Source organism: Eretmochelys imbricata, chromosome 13, assembly GCF_965152235.1.
Source record: "Eretmochelys imbricata isolate rEreImb1 chromosome 13, rEreImb1.hap1, whole genome shotgun sequence".
NCBI classification, from domain to species: domain Eukaryota; kingdom Metazoa; phylum Chordata; order Testudines; family Cheloniidae; genus Eretmochelys; species Eretmochelys imbricata.
In genome coordinates, this window is record NC_135584.1 from 19428332 (window position 1) to 19447670 (window position 19339).

Here is a 19339-nt window from a genome sequence, read left to right on the forward strand (position 1 = left end):
AGATTACTGAATGTTGCAATTTTCCAAGGGGCAGCCAGACTGCAGAAATTAGGACCTAACTGCGAGTAGATAAAAAGGTGTCACACACAAAGCTCGCTCACACACAGAAATGTATAAAACTATATGGTGGAGGTAGAATGTTCGAGTAAAGTGCCTTGATTTCTCTGCCCCAGCTTTTGCTGTTGGTGATCTGAATTGAACTCCCTCGCTCCTAGGATGATTTACAGCCTCTGGATTTACAGGTCAAACATCATGTTGCTCACTGACCTGACCCCAACTGGCCCCTCCGGTGTCACCCTTACCTCCATCTGCGTAAGTCTCGGTGCCATAACCATCCTGCAGCCCATTATTCCAGGTGCCTTCATACTTTGCTCCACTGCTCATGCTCTGCCTTGTCCCATACCGTCCCTTAAAGCCATGGGTCCATTCGCCTTTGTAAAGCCACCGTCCTTTAGTCTCGATCCCCAAACCGTGCCTCTTGCCTTGAGACCAGTAGCCTTCATAGGTGTTGCCACTGGGCCACGTGTATATGCCCACCACTTCAAAACCATAGTTCCACGAGCCTGAGTACTCCCCTTGGCCCTTGGGACCAGTGCAGATGCCATGGCCATGGGCTTTCCCCCCTTCCCAGCCCCCACAATATGCTCCTCCATCATCAAAATCAAACCTTCCTCCACTCATGGTGCCATCCAAGCTCAGCAAGCCAGGATCTCCACTTTGCTCCTTCGTTCCTCTCTTTCTTTCTCTTTCCTTCCTACTTAGCTGGACTGTTTTTCATAAGCAAAAGTTTGGGGAGTTTAAAATGTTGCCACATTTCCAAATTAAAAATGCTCAAAGCAAGGTGCTGACCCAAGGAGATGATTGCCTTGTCCTGCCCAGCCAGAGGACAGAGGGAGGGAGGGATTTGGGAAGGGATCCTGTCTTGGAGAAGGATCGGGGGCGAGGACACTGCAAATTGCACCGTGAACACCACCGGGACCTCTCTGCAACCCAGCACCCACCTGCCACCTAGGGGACCGGACAATCAAGTAAGGGCCATGCTGTGGGACTGAGGCAGATTGGGAGGGGAGGGATAAAACTCAGTTGCAAGACCTGACTCATATCTCTGCAGCCTTTGCATTGCCCTGACGGTGCATTGGGGAAGCGTCTGGCCCCTTTAAGAGGCTCTCCAGGAAAGGGCGGGGGGGCCCCGGGCTTCTCTGGGGGGGTCCCCCTTTCTTGATCATACCCGCCCCCCGGCTCCTGCTGCTGCTCCGGCTGCCTGCAGAGTCCCTCCCTCCTCAGAGTCCCATTATGTGTGTGTCTCTCTCTCCTCTGCTGCCCCTTCCCTCTTCCCTCTCTCCTCCTCCTGCAGTAGAAAGGTCAGCGCTGCCCTAACAAGGCCATCGGATCCCAGGAGCTGCTCCCAAAATAAACCCCCACAGGCCCAGCCCCTGCTCCAGGGGCCTTTTATGAAGGAGGAACGAGACACCCCCCTGCCTGGGCAGGAATCCAGAAAAGACGAGGGGAGGGGAGAAGCTGGGAAAGTAAGTAAGTGCCTGCTTAAAAATAGACCCTGGGAAGCAGCTAGGGGAGGTGTGCGTGTGAGGGGGGAGAGCTTCTCCTGCTCAGTTACTTTGGCATTTTTCCTCCATTGCACAGAGATCTGCTCAGTGGCTGGGGCATATTTCCTGATGGGGGAAGGAGCGGAGGGGAGAGTGGGGGGAAACCAGAGGCAGGAAGTGGACGGATGACTGGGGGTCTGCTCTCAGAACACAGTCATTCCACAACAATGGCTAGGACCAGAGGTGGGGGAGCAAAGGGTGAATGGCAAAGGGCCAAGATGTCCCCCCCAAAGTCAGTTCTGAGTTCCCAGCTGCTGCTGTCCTGCTTCCAGCCTTATGAGGAGCAGAAACGACCCAGCCAAGGCAAAAAGCTCATATAAAGCTAATGTTTCTAAGGCAACGCTGTCTCCCCCCCCCCCAATGCATCTGCAAACTGCTCCCACGCCTTCCCCGCTCACTGAAGCGAAAGGATAACAGCTTTCTAAGTATCCACTTCCCTCCACTATGTCTTTCCAGCACAGTTAGAGAGCAAGATCGAGACTCAGACCAATCCCACAAGCCTTAGGATAGAAGTCAGCCTTACTCGACTTCCGGCTGCCTCTCGTGCTAAGCTGGACACAATAGGACCTTTACCATCCACAGGGACGTGGCTCAGGTCTGTTACCTGACAATTTCACCCATCCGCAAAATCTTTGTTCCCTAGTAACACCATTCCTTTCACCAAAATTTCTGACCGTTACATGAATGCGGCAGAGGCCACATTGACCAGGCAGTTTAGTGTTTAGGTGACAAAAACTTTTGGGAATAAGATGAAGTATGCTGCATGAAGCACTAAAATTTTAAATTAAAGCCCATTTATTCACTCACAGGCAGTATCAAGGACAGGGGGGCGAGAGGAGGACAAGAATATACACATTAAAGTGAAACCCCAAGAAAGGTTTTGAGTTACAAACATTATTTGAAATCATGCTCATCTCCATCACTCCTGCCAAGAGGAATCAGTTGCCCTGCTGAAAATCCAGGGTCTTGTCACCAATAGTCCAGGTGTAATTGAGCACTGCACTTTCCCATTTTCATGCTGTGATGCGTAGTATGAGCCAGGTTTATCTTAAGCCTGGTCTGCATTGAATCAATCTAGTTTATTCAAGCCACTAGTGTAGATGTGTTTAAACCAGTTTTGCTTACATGTGTAATTTACAGAAATAAACTAAACAGATTTAAGCAAAGTTTAAAGCAATTGAGGTGGATCTAGACTGGGAGGGTTTGCATATTTTTAGATCAATTTTAAATCGCTTCAGCTAGCCACTACATGTTTCCAATATAGACAAGCCCTCAATGAACAAGCAACTGTAAATGCATGCGAAGCATCCACTGAAATCCACTTCCCAGGTCAGCTGAGACCAAGTTTGCACAGAAGATGCATTCATCTCCAAAGAGAGGTTGCTGGCTGCTTCAATGTTCCCTGTCTACTTCAGAGGGGCCACAGGACCTACTTTTAAAAAAAAAAAAAATCAAATCTCTGGAGGTATTTCACCTTAGGGTCTGCTTTTATTTATTTATTTTTATAGTCAGTCAACAGGTTTGCTACTCCAAAAGCTTTACAAGCAGTGGCTCTGCCTGGTAGGTGGCGTGAGCACTGCTTATTTGCATTGTGCTTGGAAAAGACAGAACTAAACTACAGAGCCGCATACAGATGCTGTGGTACGGGCACATAACTCCCACCTTCAAATACAAGACTGGTGAGTACACAGGAAAGAGAGGGGGGACGTTTCCCCAGCACGTCCCACTGATCCAAAATCTTTCCCTCCTTCAACCTGTCCCAGGCTCTAAGACGACGCTTAGCAAGGCCATAAAAGTATGATGTGCTATTTAGTGACCACCATATTACTAGGAGCAGGTGCTTATCCCAAAGGAAACAATGGCAGCTACGGAGCTAACCTGTGTTACTGCTGGCACATTATGCACCCCTAGTAAGAGGTAAAGTATTGAGATAGGAACTCTGAAGTTCCAAGTCCAGCTCTGCCACTGATTTGTTGTATGGGTCCAGGCACGCTGCAAAATCTTGTCTCACCTGTAAAATTAAGACAACCCATTGCATGGTTGTACAGGGCTTTACAACTGATGCTATCATTAGGGGCTTCAGTTTTTAGAACTGCAAAAGTACATGCTACATGGTGCCTAAATGCAGCCCCACATGCAAATACACCTACCCATTGGGCATGCACGCACGACAAAGTTAAGCCCAGCAGTCACTTAGGCTAACCTTGTTCTTCCCTTACCCAGCCACTCAGGTTCTCAGAGAGGTCATTCAAACAAAAAGGGAACTAGCGACAAAATTCTATTCTACAGAGTTTCTTATATTGCACTTATCACCATAGTATCTAAGCATCATATCTGAGGCTCAGAAATGCCAGGTGCAGAACTGTCAGCCCCAAGCATTCAAACATCATGAGTTAGACCTCAAGTTATAAGATTGGCTTAAAAAGAAGATTCTAAAATAGTTAAGTGTTGGGATCTTTCACTATCTTCTGGTTTGAGCCCTTAGGGTACGGACAGGTCACATTCTCAACTCACTCTGCTCTGAGGGGTAGATTTTTTTATTTTTATTTTTTAAATGAGAACTGAGAATTTCATGTAGTCACTTTACTCAAGGTGCTGGGACTTTAAAACAAAATATTGCAAGACTTGTGATAAAACTGAAGAGATATTAACACTGAAGCGTCTTCAAGTACATCTCACGCTGTTCTAGAAGACAGGAATAATAAACTCTGATCTGGTTTATCACCACCAATGATGTTAATGTCTTAAAAACAGGCCAAGTTCAAGACCATGAAAGTTATTACAAACTGCAGCACTGTTCCACAACAAAACTGTAATGAAAATTATGTTCAAATGTATATTTTAAGCACCACTTGGCTATAGGACTCCTAAATGACTGAACTGATGCACTACTTAGAAAGTTTAAGGTAAGAATCAGTCAGCCAGTGGGTCTATATTGTCAGGGAGTAAAGATGTCACCTTTACATGGAGTAAAGGTGACATCTAGCGGCCAGACATGGATTACCAACTTGTTTGGATGCTTCTCCTTCCCTAACCATCAACAGTACATTCCCAAGTATTGTACAATTTTCCTTTAGGGTCCCTACTAGATATTGACTTGTACTCCAGGATTCACTCTCCGTAAAATTCAGGACAAAGTAATTGACTGTACCAAGTCCACCACACTGCACTTCATGTATTGCAAAACAGGGCAAACAAAATATAAATCCTTACCCCTAAGTCTATGGGACTCCCATGAGAAAACAAAATAGTGGAATGGTAACTGGGCCCTCCTCCCTATGAAAGGTATTACTCCCATTCCCCAGATGTAATATCTACTGTATGAATTAGAAGTGAGCAATGCAATGAGTTGGTACTGGCATTATATATATATATATACACACACACACACACACAGGCATATTATATATATATATAAGGAAAAAATCCAAAAGAGTGAGCAATTTGGGATAAAATGAAATTTCAGAGTTTACAATTCTAGTTCTATTCCTGCAGCAGACAACCACACACAAGGAAATGGAGTTACTTCACATTCAGATACATGTGACTAATCTTATTAAGTTATCTGAATGCAGGGAAGTTGAAGGGGAAAATGGACCCAGCACAGCCTGCCTATTTAGGACTTCTGACATTAAGAAATGCTAGGTAGTTTGGGGTCATCAATTCGGTCTTAATTGTGAGGCCACTTCACTAGGATAGATTATAACACTGATAGACAATGACTATCCTGTGCCATTAAGCCATATCAAGCTGCAGATAATGGAGCAGGGATGACATTCTTAATAACCAGAGGTGCTAATGGAATTTAGCACGGAAGGGTTTCTCCTAAATTATTTCTTGTCTCTCACACAAGGCACAAAACTGTAAAAGCATCAGCACATGATAACACTGGTTCATACCCCTCCCCCCAAGGGCTAGTTTCAGTACCTGGCAGTATACTCCCTTGTACGTGTCCACTGCTAAACCTAGAACAGGAGACAGCTGTTGGTGTTGCTTTGATGTGATCACATGCAGATTTGAGCTGCAGCTGCTCTTCTGTGCAGGGAAATACGCACTACAGGCAGTGGAGAACCGTACATGGAGTCATCAGCACTCTGCCTCACGACAAGACAAGGATCACACTACCAATATTTTTATGTTTTAGTAAATGGATTGCCAGAAGGGAGGGAAAAGGAGAACACATGGATGCAGTAGGAAGGCCCAAGATGTCCCGGCTTGGCAATTGACCAAGCATTAATTAAATTGAGACATAATAGACCTGCAGGCTTAAACTATGTCAAAACTATGTCTCAAACGGCTGGTCTACACTGCCACTTAAGTCGAAGTAAGTTACGTTGCTCAGGGGTGTGTAAAAAAAAAAAAAATCACCCCCAAATGACACAGCTTACATTGACCGAACGTGGTGTCTACACCACACTATGTCGGTGGGAGATGCTCTCCCGCCAACTTACCTTCCGCCTCTTGGAAAGTGGAGTACTGAAGTAGACAGGAGAGCGCTCTGCCATTGATTTATTGTGTCTTTACCAGATCTGCTAAATGTACACTGCTGCATCAATCACAGCAATGCCTATTTAGCATACCAGTGTAGACAAGCCCTCAGAAATGAGCAATTGCAGGGAGGACAAATTTGGGTATTTTTGTCTAACTACAATCAGGATTACAGTGGGGGAAGGATGTGCAGACAAAAGCACACTGAAGAAGCTGGCAAATGCTGTTTGGTCTTTTGATGTATTTTTATAAAAAACAAACTGCAAAGGAGTCAACTCACCTCATCAACTGTTTTTCCTTTGGCTATTAATGAGGAACAATTACATTCAAGATACAAAGCCATCTATTTCTGCTGCAGCAGACAAAGGTAGAAGATCTGATTACCTGAATTATTTCTCTGATTAGGGAGCCTAATGTGGTAATACCGCTTGCAAGGTTAATACTAGAATCTGATAATATACTAACTTGGAGAATAGGAGAGCTGTGAAGAAAGGAAAAGGGAAGAAAAGGTCAGTCTGAAGAAAAAGTTTATCCTACTAGAAACAAAGCTGCTCTTTAATCATAAACAAGCAACATTGATTGCACCTCCCACCCCCCACAGAAAAGCAAATTCAGGCATCTGGAAATAATTAGAGCAATGGATGTAAAGATAAAGGAAAAAAATGGGGCATGACCCCCACTTTTAAAGTGTTCCCATAATTTGGTGCTATACAGCCCCACTTGACAAGTTTCCAAAGCTAACCCTGAATCCATAACTGCCTGTTTATGAGTTGCAATTGAACATCAAAGAGAGACCTCAGATGAGCTAAGATACAGCATCAGACTTCCCAAATAAAGAGGTCTGATCCCATACAGCGCTTTCTATGGACTGGTCTCTGCAATAACCCAGAACTGCAGGATTTTTTTTTTTTAAATAAGATCTTTAATCAATGCAGAATTTCCCAAGTTATTAGTTCCATAAGCAGATATGGGAAGAGACTGTTCTCTAACCAAATCAACCACGATTCTAGGGTTAGAGCTGTCACGTTTCTAAATTAAGGTGTTTTGTCTGGTTTAAATAACAAAAGTTAGCTGAGATGCAATGAAGTGTTTTTATTGCAAGCATGGTGAGCAGGGAGTGGATTGCTTCTCATGTAGAGTACGACTGAGGGCAGATTTCAATCAAACCCTTTCTCTAAAGCCCATTGATGTCAGGTGTACATCATTTCTGCCATGTGAGACATTTTCTTGGGAATATATAAGTAATATTCCATGTATCCTGAAAGGTCTTCAATAGTCACATCATCCACATAGGCCCTTGCTTGCTCAGAGCAAGATCGTGGAGAACTTGAGGGAGTTCTTGATGGCAAAGGCTGGGAGTGGTCCTCAGCAACTGTTCTTTCTGGTGACAATGGGATGGTGTTCTGCAAGCCGGAGAATTTGTACACTTCCATGTCTTGCCACCGCTTACACTGACAGGCCTTGTCCATGCATGCACATGGCTTACTCTTGTTTTGTTTGGACACCGACTGGAAGTCAGAAAGATCTGTTGTCTTTAGACTTGCTTTGGACATCAGAGAAACAGCAACAGAAGAGTTTTCCTGTTTGTTCTCTGGCATTGGCTCTGCAACAGAAGCGCCCGAACGCTCAGCAACAACTCCCTTGTGGCCAACGCCATCTAGAACAGGACTGGAACGTTCATTTGCACAGAATTCCTTTGGGACTGGCACCCCTAGCCCGGTGCTGTTGTCTGGAGTGTCAACCTGGCTCTTGTGTACCAGATGGCTGCACACAGAAGGCGTTTTTGAACTGCAGTGGATAAACTTAGGAGGATGAAGGATTGGAGACTTAGAACGCCTCCGACGCTGGGTTCTCACTGCCCCTCTTGAAGGTTTCCTCATAGACCTAGCAGCAGAAGATACACAAGTGAGTGTTTACTCTATAACCAGATGCAAGTAGTATTTTCTTTCTGTGAATCACAGTAGGAAAAGTATTTAAAAAGCAACCTCCTCCACTGTACAGTAGAACCTCCGAGTTACAAAATTCTCAGGAATGAAAGTTGTTCGTAGGGAACGTTCGTAACTCTGAAATGTTTGTAATTCTGAACAAAACGTTATGGTGGCTCTTTCAAAAGTTTACAACTGAACATTGACTTAATACGTCTTTAAAATTTTACTATGCAGAAGAAAAATGCTGCTATTAACCATCTTAATTTGAATGAAAAACAGTTTCCTTACCTTGTCAACTCTTAAAAACTTTCCTTTTTTTTTTTTTTAGTAGTTTATGTTTAATACACTACTGTACTGTATTTGCTTTTTTTGGGTCTCTGCTGCTACCTGATTGTGTACTTCTGGTTCCAAATGAGGTGTGTGGTTGACCGGTCAGTTCATAACTCTGAGGTTCTACTGTATTTATATTACATTTTAATGAGTGCAGTAGCATCCACTGAGCTTTACAGAACAGGTGTACAAGATTGTATGAACTAACTCAGACAGACATGATAGCAGTTCTGGTAAACAAAGGTGTGGAGCTAGCACCTGAGAGATCAATGTAAGAGAATGAATAAAGGTGGTTTTAAGGAGGAATCTGAAAGAGGCGAGGCAGGGTACTTAGCACATGGGATGAAAGAACACAGGGGCCACATGAAAATAGTAAAAAGAAAAGGAGTACTTGTGGCACCTTAGAGACTAAACAATTTATTTGAGCATAAGCTTTCGTGAGCTACAGCTGTATAATCCACTAAATGTAAAAATGGATGAGTTTTCTACAGAGAGGTTTTTAGTATAGAGAATCTCAAAGCACTTTACAGATTGGTTGATCCACAATCAACTACCAAGGTGAAATGCAGCAGCTCTCAAATGGCGTACAATACTACTATGCTCAAATAAATTGGTTAGTTTCTAAGGTGCCACAAGTACTCCTTTTCTTTTTGTGAATACAGACTAACACGACTGTTGCTCTGAAACATGAAAATAGTAGCGATTCAAGACTGTTTCAACAGTCATTTGAAAATGTAAAGTGCTGCATAAGCACTAAGCATTCAGGAAACAAAAGGCAAAAGATTCAGAGATAGAAGTGCCTTAGAGGTACCTACTACTCTACTGTATGATGCCAAGTGATCCTGCAAGAAAGGATTCATGACTTAAAATGACTCATTTTCAAGTACAGCAGCTTGCTGGATATGTTTACTCTGCTCCTGTTCCTAATGCTGGTGCGGCTGTAGCATTCAGAACTTCACCCACAGCTGAGAGGTGTTTCACTTTGTAAATTTAGAAACAGAACACAAATGGCATGGGAATGAGGGGGAAGGGATGACAGGCATGTTTGTTTTAAAAGGGAAACTAAAAAAGGTAAAATTTTTGTAAACAAGTCCGTTTAGAATCCAAAACCAGTAACAGAATTGGGTAATTAGAGTTAAAATAATTCCAGTTCATTTACATTTAAAAAACCAGGTCAGTCGGTCCCAGGCTGCCCTCTGCTTACCCATGCCAGGCTTCTTTAGATGTGCACATATTCTTAGGTTTGGTTTCATCTGTAGCTGTTCTAACCAGTGCTCTTGGAATTGTACCCTCACCCCCAGGAAGAGAAGCAGTGGACCTGAAAGAGAAACAAATACACTGCAATTAACTGAAGAGAATGCGAAAGATATATGTGTCAAAATACCGTGGAGAGGCTATGAATTTTCTTTCCCAAAAAACACTTTAATCAATCATCAGAAATGCCTTAAGCAAACTGTTTGCAAACAAACAAACAGTCTCCTAAAAGCTTCACTGAAGCACCAAACCAGGAAAGACACACAGTGTGCTAGTTTATAACTGAAGTGTTAAAAATTCAGTGAATTTTCATAGTGAACCACCAATATGTGAACATACATAAATTAAGCAAGCATATGATGTTATTGTAGTAACCGGTGTCCTTCCTCACCCTACTATTTGTTACGCTCATCTGTTATATCACATTATGTTTAATTTTGAAGTCTAAGCTTTGCCGGGCATGGATCATGGTTTTTCATTTGTCCTGTAATGTTCTTACCAAACCTTTTGGCACTAAAATTAATAAATATGAAATAAGATTATAACAGTTCCAGTCAGCCTTATTTACCAAATCATACCTTGTTGCAAGCTGTTAGCCAAAATGATATCTGCAATTACGCATTAACGGGGCAAGAAAATACCAACAAATATGCAATAGGGAATGATGTATATGAGCCAGTAAGTCTTTTCTATAGCTACATTCTATAATGCTCAGATATCACACAGTTATAAAATGGGTTAAGTGTGGGCAAACAGCATTACAACTATGTTCAGGCAGGTTTGAAAACTGTTTTAAAAGCAAATTACTAGCAGTGGAATGGACAGAGGCTTATAGAATCCAGTTTCTGTCTGAAGACTATGTGTTGCTGCTCATTGCTGAAGACCAGAAGGAAGCAAGGTTAGATTTAACCAGAGCATACCTCCCATGACCAATGAATGAATGCTTAAAACCCATGTTTTCTGAATCCACTAAATGTAAAAATGGATGAGTTTTCTACAGAGAGGTTTTTAGTATGGAGAATCTCAAGGCACTTTACAGATTGGTTGATCCACAATCAACTACCAAGGTGAAACGCAGCAGCTCTCAAATGGCGTACAACACTACTATACTAGTAGGAGACATGAGAAAGCTTACATCAGTCTGTGAGCTTTTTCTAACTCAAGTCTTCTTCAGCACCATTACTTGCATATTACTAAAATACTCAGGCCCCTAATGCAAGAATGTGAGTTTCTTTTAAGCGCAGGGAAAAATCTCCCCACAAAGTAAAATTTGAAGACTCTGTATGATTTGGAATACACCTCTACCCAGATAGAACGTGGTCCTTGGGAGCCAAAAAATCTTACCGTGTTAAATCGAACTTGCTTTGGCCTCGAACATTTCCGTTAATACAGTATTTGACATAAGAAGTTTTATTCTTGGTGTTGTTTTAGAAAAGACGCATCTGATGTCGTCCTTCACATCAAGCCCGGGGTCGGGGCTCGCAGCCGCGCAGCTCCACACAGGGGTAGATGCTCGTAGCTATGCATCGCGGTCGGGGTCATAGCCCAGTGCAGTGGTTGGGGCTCGCAACCCCCACATGGTCATGACCCCCCAGTTTGAGAACCAATGTTGTAGATGAGACAGAAAACCATTTTTGCTTTACCGAGTTATATCTGAATTTGTGTTATATTGGATCGCTTTATATCGGGGTAGAGGTGTATATGGAAATAGTAAGTCTACTCCATTACCCTTTCTTGCTGGATGACTTCCACTTGATACTCTACAAAAGCAGAGCCAACTGCTGAAAAAACATATCCAACAGAACTTGATGTAGAGTCCAGAATAGGAAAGCCAAGTGTACTTCAAAAAATTTAAGTATGGAAGTCCAATATGATTGGCAAAAACACCAAACTTAAGATATTTAGAAGCAATAAATCTTTAGTCATTATATGGAGCAGGGTCCTGGAAAAATAGGACCAATGCACATTTGAACAGCTTTCAATGAAAGTGCCTGCATAGAATATTCAAACTAAAATGGACTGAGAGCAAGCAAAGAACAGGTCCCAGAATAGGCACAACCACCTACAAGTAATACAAACAGAAGATGTCTCAGATATGTCAATTTCAAGAATGCCCTAAAATAGCATTTCTAAGGGCAAGAGACACAGAGGCATGTTCCATAGTACGATAGTGGCTGAAGAAGCATGATTACATCTGAATATAAAAAATCTGGCTAAACAAGTCCAGGATAGGGATGATGGGCTGTTTGACTTCTGCCTTATGAACTTGATGGTGTGGGAAGAATGATGAATATAACTGAACTAAATCTTAACAGTTAGAAAAAAATCAACCTGAGTAACAGGGTAGAAAGAAGATTCTGTAGCTGAAAGGACAAAAACTGCTGGTGTCAATTACACTTAGGTGAAAATTGGGGTGGGGGAGTGAGGAAAGGATGTTCATGGAGTTTCTCTGAATTTTGATTAAATGCTTAGGAGCATTATATGGATACAATTTTTAACAAATAATTAGAATGGCAGCTATTTAAACACTAGCTTTTAAATTAGACCTTCACACTGCAACTCTAAGCTATACACAACAGCCTTAAATGGAATTTTCCCCAGAGAAACAGACCCCAGAAAATGCCTCAATTTTTAGAGCCACAAAAAAAACCAACACCACCCAAGTCTTAAAGCCAGTCTTTCCTAAATATAAACATTCCTTGGATATAAATAGACTGTTTAACTGGAACACACTAGTCCCGGTGTACAGGAAGAATGTTTGCTACAAGAAACTCTTCTCCTTATTGTAGGTTTGGCCAACAGAGCTGAAAGGTTACAGTACATTACATTTTCAGAGCCTTGGCTTAAATAGAATTTGAAGATTTACTGGGCCCCCCAAGTCCACATTTTGAAAGCTGCCCACAGTCTGTACACAACTACAATTGTGTATGCAGTTACTCAAAGGGCAAGTGAAAATTAGGCTTGAAATTCTGAAAGTTTAGGCCCATGTCTATCGACCTTCTGGAAAGTCCTGACAAGACAGGTCAGGAAAGCATACTCCCTCCTCTCCCACTAACTCAAAAGACTGTTTATACAGTTTCATACTGAGTTGATCATACAACTCTCATGACAGAAACCTGGAAGAGAAAATGGGCAGTAACAGACAAGGAGGGGAAGGTGAAGCATGAGGTCAGGTAAGAGTATAGCAGTGGGGAAAACAAATGACAGTGCAATAGCTGAAGGCAGTGAAGAGATGGGTTTTGAACTGCATTTTAAAAGAGAGCAGGGAATCACAGTGAAGCTGAAGGACCAGGGCACACCCAAGTAGTCAGTGGAGGGGCAGTAAGGCATTAGAAGAAGAAAAAAATGGTTCATTTAATGTAAAGACCAGTAGGACCTGAACTAAAACTGCTTTAAGATGAAGATTACATATTGGCAACCTAAACTATTTAGCTCACTTGACAGATGTAAGGCAGCTCTGAGCTGCTGCCATGACATTTGAGACTAGTAGGAATTTATGATGTAGTAACCTCCACTTAGTCACAGCAGTGAATCACCCTTCCCATTCCCGTGTCATTCACCACTATTGTGTCCTCCAGTTTCCATATATCCAATCCATGGATCATTCATCTTTACTCATAAGGCACTTCAGTGGAAAGTCCAAGTATTATACAGCAACCAGCTCCAAGCAGCAGTATTTATACAAGGACTTTGATATTTTAAGTTTACCAAAGTGGCCTTACTGTAATATCCTTACGTATTTTGGTCCTCTCCCAAACATGGGAAATAAGAATACGAGCTATGTTTTACTGTATTGCACCTGCAAAGAAAACTCTGTGTGGACATGATGTTTGTAAACTATTGTTATAATACTTCACTCCTAAGTGCTTTGAAATAAGGGTAATACCTACATTTGTACAGACAGAAAAACTTGGGTATGGAGAGCTGAAGTGAATCAGATGGGGAATACAGTGAGTGTCACGGTCAGGACTGGAATGCAAGATAAGAATATTTAGATGTGTGACATTTCTCATAGGATTATTTTCAGGCTCTTTAGTCAGTTGCAATGTTTGATCTTTGATATTAGGAATCATTGAATCTAATTAACAAAGCCAGCACCCAACTTCAGATTTTAAATGCGATAGAACCAAATAGTTAAAAATCAAATCAGAGATCATTGGATTAAATATGTTTGATATGTGCAGGGTGTTCATTTATTTATGATGCTCCTTAACTGTCAAAGTAAGACATCACAAATCCATCCCAAACCCCCATTTTCAGGGAGTTGTAATAGTTCAGAGTATCCTTTCAGGTTGACACTTTGGATTTCAGCCAAACAGGGAATTATTTTGCAACACTTGCACTAAATTGGTTCAGATTGGAGGTGGAGGTTTCCTGTTAAATGAAACTCTGTCCTTATTCCCTGTCCTGGGCTCAGAACAGTTGACATGCAGAAAAGACCAAGATATTAATATTCAGAAAGAAGCTCCTCTTTCTGCTGTAAACACAGATCAATCGACTGGAGACTGAAGGTGGGAAGAGATCATATCAGTTCTTTGAGCTCTCTTTACTGGAAAAGAGTTGAAGCATATTGGAGATAGGGGCATGTGCAGGGAAGGGAGGTGTCAGATTTCCAGTGGGCCTGGTCAATTGTATTGAAAGACCCTGAATATACTGGGGCTCTGCGAGGCTTCCAGTGGCACCCTAACCAGCTTGAAACTGAGGCCTTGCCTATACTTAGATTGTAAGCACCTGTTCAGTTGCTTTGGTGCAAATAGTTATTTACATGAGCCCAGTTTACATTGTTTCATAGATATTTAGGTCAGAAGGGACCATTATGATCTAGTCTGACCTCCTGCACAATGCAGGCCACAGAATTTCACCCACCACTCTTGCAAAAAACCTCTCACCTATGTCTGAGCTACTGAAGTCCTCAAATTGTGGTTTAAAGACTTCAAGGAGCAGAGAATCCTTCAGCAAGTGACCCGTGCCCCATACTACAGAGGAAGGCGAAAAACCTCCAGGGCCTCTTCCAATCTGCCCTGGAGGAAAATTCCTTCCCGACCCCAAATATGGCAATCAGCTAAAACCTGAGCATATGGGCAAGATTCACCAGCCAGATACTACAGAAAATTCTTCCCTGGGTTTTCAAACCAAGGAAGGCTGCATCACTGCAAATCATGCTGCTCTGGTGTAAACTGTACCTACATTAGGAGTTTGCACTGGTGCAGCTACACCAGTGGCTGAAATTCCAATGTAGGCCAGGTTTGAGAGTTGAGACTTGATAATTGTATTGAGTGTTCTTTTATTAAGTAGGAAAGGGTTGCCATTCTGAATATTAAAAGTGAGATGGACAGATTCTTTGTGCTCTAGTATCATGGAGCAGTAAGTCAAGTACTGCATATCATGTCTCCCAAGTAAGGAGAAGATATACACAACATCCTCCCTTTCAGTGTTTTTGTTAAAGAAATTGTCATTCCTGGAGACTAGAGTCCAATGGTGGCAATACTGGATTCCTACATGACCTCACCAGTATCTTCAATACTGATGTGGCAAGACCACTTAACTCAAAGGGGTAGGAAGGGAATCCATCTCCCTGGTTCAATTCAGTGGTTGGTCTTGCTGCTGGTATTGCCAATAAATACTAGTTACATTAGCAGCGTTCTAATAATGTGTACATGTCCTCTGATAACCAGGGCTCAGCCCAAATTCATTTAATATGGGCAGCCAAATGACAGCTATCAAATAGTAACCATTTTTGGTCACTGTTAGCCCAGGTTGGACTTGAACCAGCAATTTAGATGGGAATTGATCTGTATCCCATTTACCAATCCCCACAGCTAAATAGCCCTCTGATTACAAACTTTTTTTTTTTTTTTTTTTTAAAAAGACTTCAATTTGTTGTGCTACAGTTAAGCCTTCCACTACCTAATCCTTTGGTACCTACCTCAATCGCTTCAGATTTGTAGAGTGGTTCCCTAGCAATTCACTGGTCATATAGTTCCTCAATACATCATTATATGCTTACTTACCCTGCTGCATCAACTCTTAGCTTTTTGAAAGCTGTCTGAAGACTTTCCTCTTCTCCATCCTTAGCTTCTGTTTTCATCCTTGGCACTGTGGGTGCTGACAGTTACCCTATGGTGTTGAAAGCAGAAAGTGAGTTGTTTGAAAATTAAATGGAGACAACCAGCACTGTGTTCAAAACTTTACTACAATTTCCCATCATCATCATAACTCAAGAAATAAATTCTGAGCAGCAAATTGTAGCATACACATAGCCCTGGTCACTGTATTAAGACACTTCTGGGAGAGGATTCAGAAAGAGGAGCAGAAAGATATGCAAGAATGATAGAGTCATCATCATGTGTAACAGCTTAGGCAAATAAAAACCTTTACAGTAAAATAATTTGGTGTCAATTCTGAGCCAAGTGGGGGCAAGGGATGGGATAGATCTCTTCAATGCAGGAGTTTTCTATAGATTCCTATACTTAGTTCCACTGTAACCAAAACTGCACTCCAGAAGCAGTAGAGCAAACAAGGAGGGCCAGCACCACAACACCAATCAACTTCCTGTAGGTCACTGTTGGTACAGTTTGAGAACCTCTGCCCTACAGTACAGTCTTTGGGGCTTTGTCCTGTTTTATAAAAGTAAAGTGATATGGTTTCCACTATTTCCTTTGAAGACTACTCCACAAACCAGGGGTATGTCTATGTTACAGCAACGAAGCTATGGGGCTACAGCTGTGCCAGTGTAGCACTATAACACAGATGTTTCCTACACCCAATGGAAGGCAGTTTTCCATTTATGTAGTAAATAATCCCGCAGAGACAGTAGCTAGGTTGACGATATAATTTTTCCATTGACCAAGCTGCATCTACACTGGGGGTTAGGTCAACCTAACTACAGTCCCAGGGCACAAAACTTTTCACAGCCCTGTGCAACACAGATAGGTTGATCTAATTTTTAAGTGTAGACCAGGCCTAGATCCCAGCCTCAAAAAGTTCTATCAGGTTTTCAGCCCAAATTTACCCTCTCTTAATTTCATTTTTTTGACCTTTGTTATATTAAACATTTCATACGAATTATCTCATCTTGGATGTTTAAGGCCCCAAAACTATTTCTAGACTTGTGTCCCTTACTGCTCGTGCAACTAGCAGTCAGTTGGCCTAGCTGGACAGCAATCCTTACAGTCTCTCAATTATTTTAACAATCTCTGTTGCTTTTCTCCAGCTCCTCCCAATTTGTCAATATTTTACTGGTAATCAGTTGCCCAAAATCAAATTAGTAGTTGTTCTAGAGTGATTAAAGTACTAGAACAAGTCTTTAACACCCGGTGTTTAAACTGAAGTTGTCTTGATTGGTAAAGGAGTACTAGACCACTATGGTTAAAATGATTCTTTTAATTTGTAAGAACTCCATATACTCCCGCAGGCAAGTCCTCATACACAGACATTGTCTCTCAACTCCTTATGAAGCTGCTCTTTTGATATGACAGATATAAATGGAATATTACTGACTACAGAGTTGAGTTCTCAAGTCACTAGAGAGATAGATGCCTAAGAGCAACAGATATCAACTACCATAACAAAGGCTAATTAATAAGCGCTATTAAATCAAGCTACCAGTACAATACTACTTATATTGGTATTTGAATAATACATTTGCTAAATTAATTCTAACTCTTTGATATGCTGGAAGAGAGAATAAATTTAGATGAAAGAGCTGCAGCTAAATAGTCACACAGATTCTCAAAAGACAAAATGAAACAAGTAAATATGAAGGGTAAATTCTCTACCGGAGAATCTCATTTCTATCTGGCCCCCCTCAGATCTCCCAGCTAGTGTGTCTGCTACTTGCTCTGCAATGACTTCATTCAGATGTATTCCTTAGCCGCTAGTTGGGTGCCATTATGACACATCCAGAAAGATGGATGTGTCATAATGTGTTTGACGCACATACTATGAACTGAAGCAGCAAATAAACACAAGGGGAAGTGGTTGAATACAATACTGGTCACTGTGATGCTCATCTGAGCAGACAAATGAGCAAAGATTAACAAAACAGCCTGGCTTAGGGTACACTCTTAATTGGGTACTGGTACCACTTTACGTTGATGTCTGGGTGAAAATTTCTATCATAAATCCAGTGTGGGGACTAGCCTCAATAAAATTATTCTTCTCTGCCCCGAAGAAAAGTTATCCTTAAAAACAGCTTATACTTTTTTGCCAATTTTAGACTGATACCAAGTTAAACTTGAAGCTTTATGCCAGAACACTTCCTATCACAGCAGCCTGAAAAGCATAGCAGCAGTTGGCTGTAGCAAGGGAATGGAGCAAAAATGTTTTAAAAATCTTAGTAAAAGATGTTTAACACAGTGACAGTTTTAGTTTGGATGGAATTTTTACACGATATGTGGTCCTGTTACTTTTATTCACTGGCAAAACTAAACTGATTGTGAACTTATGCATTTTATGATAAACTGGTTGGATGAATTTAAATCCTTCTGAGTGATCTTCAATAATCTGGGTAGCTTCTGAAGACTGTAATCATGAGAAGAAAGTCTTGGAGATTTAAAACAAGTTAATGCCGGCCAAAATTATGTTCTTATTTTACCTGTCTTCATACTATATAATCTCAATCGATTTCTATTCTATTACCTTCAGAAAGAGACTGTTAAATATTTTTAAGAACCTACTTCTTTTGCAAATAGCAATCACAGGGAACTCCCCACCAGGCAAAAGGCTGGGCTGTATGAACATCACTGTGCAAAGACATTCATTCTATTTCAGTGGTTTCTGACTCTTTCATTTGCGGATCCCTACAAAATTTCAAATGGAGCTGCGGGGACCTCTTTGGGAAGCTTCGGCATAGTCTGTGGCGCCCAAGGTCCGCGGACCAGAGGTTGAAAACCACTGTTCTATTTCATGTGGAGACCAGGCTCTGAGAAGCCTGGAGGGGACACTGGAGGCGGAAAGGTAAGGCGCTTGTAAGTGAATAAAACGGAAACGAGACATCAGTTCGTCCGTCCCCGGAGGTACAGAGTCTAGCCCGGCCTGAAGGAGGCTCAGGCACTTAGGGACATCAGCGATACCTATAGGGCCAGGAGCTGCCAAGAGAGTCCAGCGGGAATTTTTAATTTAGCGCTTTTGAAACCGGACTCGTTCACCGCCCTTGGCCGGCAGCACCCAACGGGAGCTCGGTGTGAGTTCCCAGCCACCCCCCCAGCTCCGGCCTCGCCCTGGGCTCCCAGCCCGGAGCGATGCGTCGCCCCCCGCAGCGGGGACCGGGCTGCCCGGCCGGGGTGACTCAGCACCAAGAGCCGCGGTCACCCGGAGGAAGCCGAGAGCTGGGGCCAGCCGGGGTCCCCGCTCGGTCAGGGCGGGGAGGAACCGTGCGAGGGCGGCTCCCGGCTGGCCGGGGACTGGGCTGTCCTGCCGCACGGACACAGCCCGCTGGCCGGGAGTCGCAGCGAGCGCTGGCCCGGGGGAAGGGGCAGAGCAGCCGCCCGAGAAGGGGGCACCCAGGGGGAGGACGGGCCAGACAAAGCTGGGCGGGGGGGGGGGGGGGATTCCGCCCAACACACTTACCGCGCTCAACCCCGCAGGGAAGGAGCCCGCCGCCGCCCCGAGACCCAGCGGCTTCTTCCGGGGCGGGGCGGGAGCGGTCGAGTAACCCGGATGGGAAAACCCTTAGCGCCAGAAAGGGGACGGTGGCTGGCTGGTTGCACGCATGCGCCTTCTGGGAGCGCTGGG

General features: G+C 43.0%; 2 protein-coding genes across 2 annotated transcripts in view; both read right to left on the bottom strand.

Moving 5' to 3' along the window:
• The window catches only part of JPH2 (junctophilin 2), a 59315-nt gene extending 58634 nt beyond the window's left edge, over positions 1-681 (bottom strand). The window contains exon 1 of the mRNA XM_077832215.1: positions 303-681. Coding sequence (XP_077688341.1) covers positions 303-681 — 379 coding nt within the window. The remainder of the gene's footprint in view (positions 1-302) is intronic.
• A 6483-nt stretch (positions 682-7164) lies between these two features.
• Positions 7165-19299, bottom strand: OSER1 (oxidative stress responsive serine rich 1). Its single transcript, XM_077832634.1, has 4 exons — positions 19175-19299; positions 15616-15721; positions 9555-9668; positions 7165-7976 (listed from the first exon to the last, which is right to left on the bottom strand). The coding sequence occupies exons 2-4, from the start codon at positions 15690-15692 to the stop codon at positions 7283-7285; spliced, it is 885 nt and encodes a 294-aa protein (XP_077688760.1). The 5' UTR covers positions 15693-15721; positions 19175-19299; the 3' UTR covers positions 7165-7282.
• Between the last annotated feature and the right edge of the window lie 40 nt (positions 19300-19339).

Coding starts and splice junctions, on each gene's coding strand:
- OSER1 (XM_077832634.1), bottom strand. CDS start 15,692: ATGAAAACAGAAGCTAAGGATGGAGAAGAGGAAAGTCTTCAGACAGCT. Junction 9,669..15,615: donor CTAAGAGTTGATGCAGCAGG/GTAAGTAAGCAT, acceptor TTTCTCTTTCAG/GTCCACTGCTTCTCTTCCTG. Junction 7,977..9,554: donor TCTAAAGAAGCCTGGCATGG/GTAAGCAGAGGG, acceptor TTCTGCTGCTAG/GTCTATGAGGAAACCTTCAA.